We start from the raw sequence: 9,206 nt of genomic DNA on the forward strand, positions 1-9,206 counted from the left end.
TTATTTCTCAATTACTAAATAAAAATATTGAATTTTTATATTATCATGAATTTTTATATTATCAATATATTAAACATACTTATTTTTATTTAGTATTTTTTATTAAATATTGATCGAATATTGACACGCACAAATAATGATGTGAACACATGAATGTTTAGAACCTATGAATCCACAAATCACTTGAATTACACCTATCTCAAGAAAGTTAATAACCAAGTTTGATGATCTATTTGTTCAAATAAAATTGAGTTTAAATCTCTTAAGCAATATTTTAGGTATAATTTTTATAAATAAAAAAAAATTAAGAGAAGAGATTCCATTAAAAATGATTAATCAAATTTCTAATTAAATATTAGTTATTGATATATGAAAGAGAAGCAATTCAACAGAGTTTGATTTGGTTTGTTTTTTAGGGTGTCTAGCAGTGGAATTTTAGAGGAAAAAGAAGAAGAAAAAAAACACATTTTTTTTAATTAAACCATGGTCACTGAGGGGACTAACAACAGACTTCCAAAGATTATGCTAGTTCTCTGGCCAGGAAACTACTAAGGGTGTGAAGCTGATGGCAACTATCCGTTGAGTAAAACTTCTTGCATTCCCACTATTGTTTCATGCATTTTGCATTACATTATAGAATACAATTGGGTTTTCCATAATGAGAGTGCAGAAAGCAACAACCCTATCCGTTTTGTGTTTGAGTGTTGCTAGGTGCACCCAGCATTATTGCTGGTGCACCCAATATTTTTTAAAATACCAAAACTGTTCCTACATTTTTTTTTGCATTTGTGATAGGTGTACGTGAGGGTGGTCCGTAAATCGTACGGATCAAGTTGATCCATAAGATTGATACGGATCAAGTTGATCCGTATGTTGATATTAAGCATACGAATCAACTTGATCCGTAAGCCTTTTACGAATTAACTTAAAAGGCTTGCGGATTAAGGGTATTTTCGTCATTTTATCTTAAGTGCTGGGTGCACCAGCAATAATGCTAGGTGCACCTAGCAACACCCTTTATGTTTTTGTCCAGTATACAAGCCCGGCCCAAGAAAGAGAGGTCCAATTGCTAGCCATCAATTTCGTGGAGCCCAAAATAAACAGAAACAAACCCGGCCCGCTTACTGGGACAACACCATAATAATCTAACTAAGATTCGGAATATATCTAGGGGTCTGACAACAAGGCAGAACTAAATCCAAAGAACAAAGAACCGTTGACCAATCTCCTAACTCAGGCTAGACAGCTTAATTAAATATCTATTGAATAAATATGAAATACCTATTACAAATTAATTTTCTAATTAAAGAGAAAATATAATTTATTTTTTATATAAGTTATTTTTGTAGTTTATCCTAGAGAGTTTATCAAAAAATTTTATAAACAAATCATAAACTACTTTTATATGCTATATTTCTTTATAAATTTTATATGAAGGTAGGAAAAAAAAGGCTAAGTGTATTTTTTTTTTATAAAAAAAGACTAAGTGTATGTTTGGATTAAAGTTTGTAAAATGTGTTTTAAACTTAAGTTTAATAAAAATGAGTTTATTATAATGTGATTTATATTTAGATTTTTTTGTTTTAAAATATACCGATAAAATAAATTTTATTTGGATAATATCAACCAAAAGCACTTTTATTTAATGTTTTTATTGTAAATATATAAACCAAAAGTACTTTTACTTTAAAAGCAACCCATTTTTTCAATCTTAGGTTTGCCCTAAATGTGAGTTACAAAATTAATTTTAAGAAAACTCAAACATAATACAACACTACATGAATTCTTCCATTGGCGGCCTTAGAATATGGTCGGTTCAATATCTTTTCTCAAACGGCAAGATGACCGATTTAAGGGTAAAATTAAAGCACAGGATATATTAAAAAAATATTAAATATATTAATAAAAAAATTTAATATATAAGTTTTTCAAGTAAAATATTTTTTTTAAAAAAATATTTTAAATCTCACTTTTCGTTGGATCAGCCTGCAAACGGGTAAACCTTTTCTAAGAAAGAAATTGAATCGAGAAACTGTAGGCCATAACATTCTTCAAATACTATAAAAGATATAAAGTAAAAAAAAAAAATACAAATAGAAGATTGTTACCATTTCCTAATAATTCCTTGGTTAGGAAAATTGGTAGTATATAATCATGGGTTTAAATACTTTTTTCCTGCAAATTAATGTTTTTTTAATTTTTGTTATTGTAAATTTTTTTATTTTATTTTATTCTTTGTAAAATGTACTTGTTTTATTTTTTTATCCTTAAAATGTTTTAAATAATATTTTTTTATTATTCAAAATACTATCTAAAACATCTTAAAGATAAAAAGTAAAATAAACATATTTTATAAAGACTAAAAATTTACAGATTAAAAAAGTAAAATTAAATATATATATATATATATATATATATATATATATATATATATATATATATATATATATATATATATATATATATTTAAGTTTAATCATTGCGAGTATGCCTGGACCCTATAAAGTTATTCCGCTCACATATGTTTACATCTAATCCAATTAACACAGTAGTCAAGAGTCCCACTTTCTAACGTGTTTCCAAGTAGCAGGACTATTGAAAAAAATGTTTCAAAAATTAAACTAGAGATTACATTTTGTAAGTTTTGCAAGATTTTATGCTATGTGCATGATTTAATTACAATTAATGATTTAATTCAAATTCTTAGAATTTGATATTGAGTTTAACTTATCTCCAAAAACTAATTTTAAAAAATAAGCATCGTCCTTTATTTTTATATTTTGCTTTAACCATACGTAGGATCTCTAACATAATTCCTATCCTGTTTAATAAATATTTAAAGTGTAATATTTGTACAATCAACATTTGTAGATAATTCAATAAGGACCCGACAGCAAATGACCTGATTGATTAAATAATAATTTCTAATGTGGACATTCAAATTGTATTAGAATTGAATTTGGAACCTATTTAACATCAAAAAGTTATTTCAAGATGTGTTGTCTGCCGTAAACTCTATTTAAGTCATATTTTTTATTCATGTGAAATCTTTAATACTTATAATATTGATACATGTGAAATATTTGAATATGATATGAAAAAATTTATAATACTTATGCAATTAATTGAGTTAGATTTATTGATATATTAAACAATTAATATAAAAGTATATTTGGGCGACAAAATAAAGGGTAATTGGATACAAAACACAAACCTTTTGTCAATTGATCAGTTACAAATAGTTCGGTCAAAGGTTTTGAAGCATTACCTTTGAAGTGACATTCTCTAGTGATATTAAAGGTTTGTTTGCTGAAAATAAGACATAATCATGTCAAATGGTCCTACTGAGTGAATGAGAAAAGCACTACCGTACTCCCATTAAAAACGTTCTAAATCATATGTAATTAGTTTGCTTTGGGTCCTTTATGCTTTGATATGATTTATACTAATTTTTATATTTGTAGTTGTGTTTAACAGAGCCATTATTGTACTGAGGAGATATGTTAATTTAAGTTGGTGTGACATAAATATTTTATGCAAGGTAAAACACCATCATTATCATCATCAATTGTCAAAGTCTTTGATCTAACTATTAAATAACCAAAATTTATGATGAGTGATTGATTAAGATTAACTTTCAATTAGACAATTCACTCTCTAATAACAAATTTGTAGTACTTTTGTTGTTAAAGAAAATTATTAGAAACACATTCTTTTGAACATATTATATTTTTCATTGGTTGAGTTTTCTAAAAAATTATAGATGTCACACATTTAATTATTCTCATGATTTTTTAGTTTTGATAAATTTAAACTAATCATAGTGTATATGTTAGAAGAAGAGGGTTATGGAGTACAGCTGGTAGCATTTCTAGTTACACGAAATCGTTTTACAAATATGGACCTTGTTTCTTATGTAGTTATGTAAGCCAATTTGCTTAACTTTGGCTCTAGACCCTACGCTGGCTTAGCATCCTCTAACTTTCCATTATAAGATATGGACATAGTGAATATCACAATAAATTAGACGATAATGCAATATTTGTAATCATCATTTTGGAAGTGACACAAGGAGACTTTTGTCTTCGTGTCATTTTATCATTTTCTGTTGGTTAGTGGGTCATGGTTCCTTGATCTATGACAAAGATCTTTATAGATAAACTCCTCAATAAATGTTTTTAAAAGAAAAAAGAAATCTTTTTTATAAATTAAAATTAGTTATTTATAAAATAAAATTAGTTTTTGAAGAAGTTACATGTGAAGATTTTTCTAAATTAATTTAAATATAAGTTAATTTTAATTCATGAGAGAAACTTATTCAAATAACACCAAACTTATATGTTGGTTAGTATATGATTAGTTAATTCAAACTTAAGAATTAAAAATTAAATTGCAAATTTATATTTATAACCAATATTATGTGACCACCTAGCTATACATTCTATAGCTCATCGTACCCAAGTAAAAGTATGCCAAAAGTGATATTTTTCTATGAATGCATATGCCATCTCATTGAAGAATAGTTAAGAGACATGCATCTCAATATTTACCATGTCATTGATTATATTATGCTGTCGCCCAATTCACAAATAGAGAGTAATTTTTTCTCCTAATTTTCGATCATCATTGTGATTAATTTTTCTTCTGCAAAAGAAAACTTCCCTCCCAACTAAAACCAATGTCCAACTCTTAACAGTGCTCTCTTTGATAATAACATCTAAACAAATTTAGAAAGACTTAATTATACATTTTATTATTCAACTATTATAATTTTACAAATTTCACCCACTATAAGTATTTTTTCCGCATTTTGTCATTGTGTTTTTTTTTTTGTTCATTTTATCAATTTGATAAATATATAATTAAGTGTTGTTTGTTGACATGTTACTAAAAAACATATAATGTATTGTTAGGTAAAAGGCATGAAAATTTAAATAAAAACATAATAATAAAATGCACGAAAAAAAAAACTTAAGTAGTAAAATGCATGAAAATTAAAAAAACATGATGCATGGTAAAATACAAAAAAAAAAACATTAGATGATAGAATTCATAAAATAATGATAATTAAATGATAAATGTACAATTAAGTCAAAATAAAAATGTTCTTATTCATGATATTTATTCTAATTTATATATAGAGAGAATTATATATACTCTTTTGTGTTACATTATTCTTTTCTTTTCTCTTAAAAATTATACTATTCTCTTATAAGAGATATTTAAATATACACTAAAATTTAATTTATTTTAATATAAATAAATCTCTTTGCGTCATTTTTATTTCTTTTTAATGACATGACTTTTAACATCATAAAAAATAGTTTTAAATTTGTTGTATGAATTTTGACAATTCTGGTATTGGCCTAAAGCTAGTCTAGGTATTCTTAGACCTAAAGCCAATTGAATTTGACGTGAGGCTTTTTTAAAATTAGTAAAATTATTAGAATAATAAGGGACATTACAAAAAATTAAATTAGTGATTTTCTCCCAAACAAGGTTTAAACCTCATTCACTGCAAAAAAAAAAAAAAGCACCATAGTTATCACTAAACTAATTAATAGTAAAAATTATATAAATATTAATATTAAATAAGTTTTTTTCTGGGGCCTAAAGGATGGTCTTGGACAGCCCCATAAATAAAATTTCAATTTTTTACTTATTATTAATATTATCTTTCTTATAATAAATAATTAAAAATTATTAATTTATCAATAGGAAATATTTAAAATGAAGAGATATTCTTTAAAAATAAGTATCTCATTGTATCATTTTCTCTCTTAATTAGTAACAAGTATATTTATATCTTTAGCTGGCATTTTAATATTGTTAATGATCTTAATTTTAAAATATTTTTTTTACTACGTATACTAAACATTTTAAAGGGGAAAAAAATCCAAACACTTATGTTTTATACCGACACTATAATTGTTCCCAAATTTTAATTGAGAAAATACCACAGTATACCTATTTTTCTTGTCCTGAAATCCAAAGCTAATTATTTTTTGCACAGCCATTATAACTGTTCCCAAATTTTAGTTAAGATAATACCACAGTAACTAATTTCACCTATATTCCTTTGCCTCCCAACATTAGTATTTTTTTTTTTTGCAATAATATAACAATATTGTTGTATATATGAGAATAGGTGAGAAATTTAATAAGAGTAGAAACTTATATTTTTTTAATTAAAATTTTTAAAATTATATTTATAATCAGTAAAACAAATACACCATTTGGTATACTCAATTATTTTAAAAGTCTTTAACTCTTTTATAAATGCATGTATAACTTATAAAATGACATTAACAATTTTATGTAGAAACTTTTGCTTTAGGGGAAAGAGGATTTTCAAAAATAAAAGTAAAAATTGAAATCCAAAATAAGATTAATAGTAGTAGTATTTAAATAAATAAACCTTATTATCGGAAAGAAATTATTTAAAATATTATAATATATAATTTAATAAGTAACTTTACATCCCAAAAAGTTAAAAAAAAAATTAAAAAAGGTCACATCTTAAATATCGCTTTAAGTTCAGACAAATGTTATAAGCTGGACAATAAACTTCGAAAGTTCAAAATGAAAATTCTACGTGGAGTTTTAAAGTTAATAATCATTTCATCTCCTAAAATCCCAATACCAAAAAAATCTTCTAAATTCAAAATTTAATGAGTTTCATAGCTAAACTTAATTATGAAGAAGTTTATCCAAACAGTAACCAGATTCAAGCTATGTAAAAAAAGGATTTTTCTTTTCTTAATCATGTGTCATTATGGTCATTAATATAATTAACAAATTCTTTCCAGAATTAAGATCCTATAAAAATTCAGAATTCAAAAATACAAAAGTTTAGTTTGTATGACATTTCAATATGGTAATAGGGCTTGAGATTTCTGCTTTAATTTATCTAACAGGTAATGACGTTTTACTAGCAAAATTAAATAAAAAGGAAGCCCGAAACCTTCATAATCTTGATGTACTTAACCACATATTGTGAACCATGGTTATGTAACATTTCTTCCAACGTTGACACTCAGGCAAAAATGTAAGAATTTTTTTTGTTAAATTTTCGTTCACTACTGTAACCACATTTTTTTATAATTGTGCAGTTACGTATTGCTAGCTCCTCATATTAATTATATTGTTGCCCAACACAACCTTAAATTTGCAGAATGTCACTTTCCAGATTTGTATATAATTAATTTAACATACATAAGATAAATAAGAATGTGAAATACATACACACAAGTTTCAGCTTTGGCTGCTTACCCTTCAAGTTAGCCTAATTGTATTGGTGGGTAGATTAAGTGATGGCTAAATTATTCACGGTTACATAATATTTATATAACCTGCATATTAATATTATGTAACCTGAATTGGAAGGAATGTATTTTTTGGGTGGATGTACTCATCTTGTACATAGGTTGGGGCACCCTTTGTGCCTCACATATCAATACAAATATATTTTGCAGAGTAAATAAAAAATCCTCTTGCCCTAATTATCAGCACATGATTATTGTTCCATTAACCACCGTCTCTTTAATTTGTAACATACTATCACATATAATTTGCTACTCAGAACTAAACACAATCTACCTTGTTCACATTTCACTATGGAATCAAGGTTTATCATCAACCAGTACAAACCTCAGATTTAGCTCATACACCTTTTCATATATCTTACAACAAACTTTTTATAATACCAAAGCACTTAAGCCAAACTAATTAACAACTTAACTAGGACAGACCTTAGATTAGAGATTTTTCATACAGACAGGTCACATTTTCAGCATTGCAAACCATTACAAACCCAAACCACACATCATCTAGACACTTCCAGTACTCAAACTAAATAACTAGTCAAAACCCTGATTTCCAAGATCATACATGAAGTCAAGGCTTTCCAGGAGATTTTGGATAATGGGCTGGATTTGGTCTTGTTCCAGGGTAGTCCACAACATCCATCAACATTCTGGTCTCTAAAGTCCCTTCTTTCATTTCATCTTCGCTATTCCTTAACCACATAACAAGATCCTCCTACAGGTTAAAAGATATCATTGGCCATTGCAGTATATATATAACAACAATAACAATCATAATTATTATTATTATCAGAGTCATTAGTTACTAATGAGAATAGTAATCGATACCCCATAGATACGACAAAATGAAAATGATCCTATAATAATTTATCTGTAAGAATCAAACACAAATACTAAAGATTTATAATAATTCATGCATCTTGTTCAATCAACTCAATTAAATTTTTTTTATATCGTTCTATGATTTAGGTTATAATTTGTTGAATTGGATTATTTTAGGGAAATTGGATTTTGTCATGTTGTTAGGGCACAAGATATGGCCATCTCCCCTTCGAGGTTAATTATCTTATAATCTTGTTTTTTAATTTATGGAGTTTCCGGGACATATATGTGGCATAAATATTTGTCCTTGAGAGGAAAAAGGAACCTGCAAGGAGACAAAGAGAGAGAGAGGACCTTAGCCAGATGATCTTGCACTAAAGGATCAATTTTCCCGATCATGGAGCTTCCTATATAATTCACAATTTAACATGATGAGTCAGACTTAATAACCCTGAATTAATACATTAACAAATCTTAAAAATAAAATAAAATAATACATTTAATGTTAAAGGTTGTGCATCAAACCCATGAAACTTACTGGTTGCAGGAACAGCAGCAACAAATACAACGAAGAAAAGAGCCAGAAGAATAACAAGAAGCCTAAAGAGGGCTTTGTTCTCCATGATATCAGTGTAGATATCTACAGAAAGAGGGGAATATGATGAGTAATTGAGAGAAATTAAAGAGAAAAAGACTAGAAGAGCAAAGCTTTGTGAGATGACCTAGGGAAAGGGCCAAGAGGGTCCTTATATGGAGGAGAAGGGCTAGCACTCCTTCATTAAAATATCACCAAAGAATATAAAACAAACACTGCCATTTGCATTATAACAAAGTAATGTGTACGGAATCGTTAAATCCTTGGGTTTTCTCCAACTTTTGAGTCATGTAATTTGTAATGTTTTTATCAAGATAAACTAAACAAGTATTTACCAGCTCCTTCCAGTCAGTGTTCATTTTTTCTTCTTTTTTTAAAAAAAAAATAATAATCGAGAACTTCATTTTCTCTTGCTAATTATGCATAGTTAAATTGGTGTCATTAAGAAAGTTGTTGAATATTAA

At 26.9% G+C, this 9,206-nt stretch overlaps 1 protein-coding gene across 1 annotated transcript; it reads right to left on the reverse strand.

Moving 5' to 3' along the window:
• Positions 1-7,585: 7,585 nt before the first annotated feature.
• Positions 7,586-8,905, reverse strand: LOC100778465 (uncharacterized). The gene is made up of 3 exons (XM_003520913.4): positions 8,686-8,905; positions 8,502-8,554; positions 7,586-8,040 (listed from the first exon to the last, which is right to left on the reverse strand). The coding sequence occupies exons 1-3, from the start codon at positions 8,768-8,770 to the stop codon at positions 7,897-7,899; spliced, it is 282 nt and encodes a 93-aa protein (XP_003520961.1). The 5' UTR covers positions 8,771-8,905; the 3' UTR covers positions 7,586-7,896.
• Positions 8,906-9,206: the final 301 nt, after the last annotated feature.

The sequence above is a fragment of the Glycine max genome, chromosome 3 (genome assembly GCF_000004515.6).
Source record: "Glycine max cultivar Williams 82 chromosome 3, Glycine_max_v4.0, whole genome shotgun sequence".
Lineage (NCBI taxonomy): Eukaryota > Viridiplantae > Streptophyta > Magnoliopsida > Fabales > Fabaceae > Glycine > Glycine max.

Coding starts and splice junctions, on each gene's coding strand:
- LOC100778465 (XM_003520913.4), bottom strand. CDS start 8,770: ATGGAGAACAAAGCCCTCTTTAGGCTTCTTGTTATTCTTCTGGCTCTT. Junction 8,555..8,685: donor TGCTGCTGTTCCTGCAACCA/GTAAGTTTCATG, acceptor TGAATTATATAG/GAAGCTCCATGATCGGGAAA. Junction 8,041..8,501: donor TGCAAGATCATCTGGCTAAG/GTCCTCTCTCTC, acceptor TTTAACCTGTAG/GAGGATCTTGTTATGTGGTT.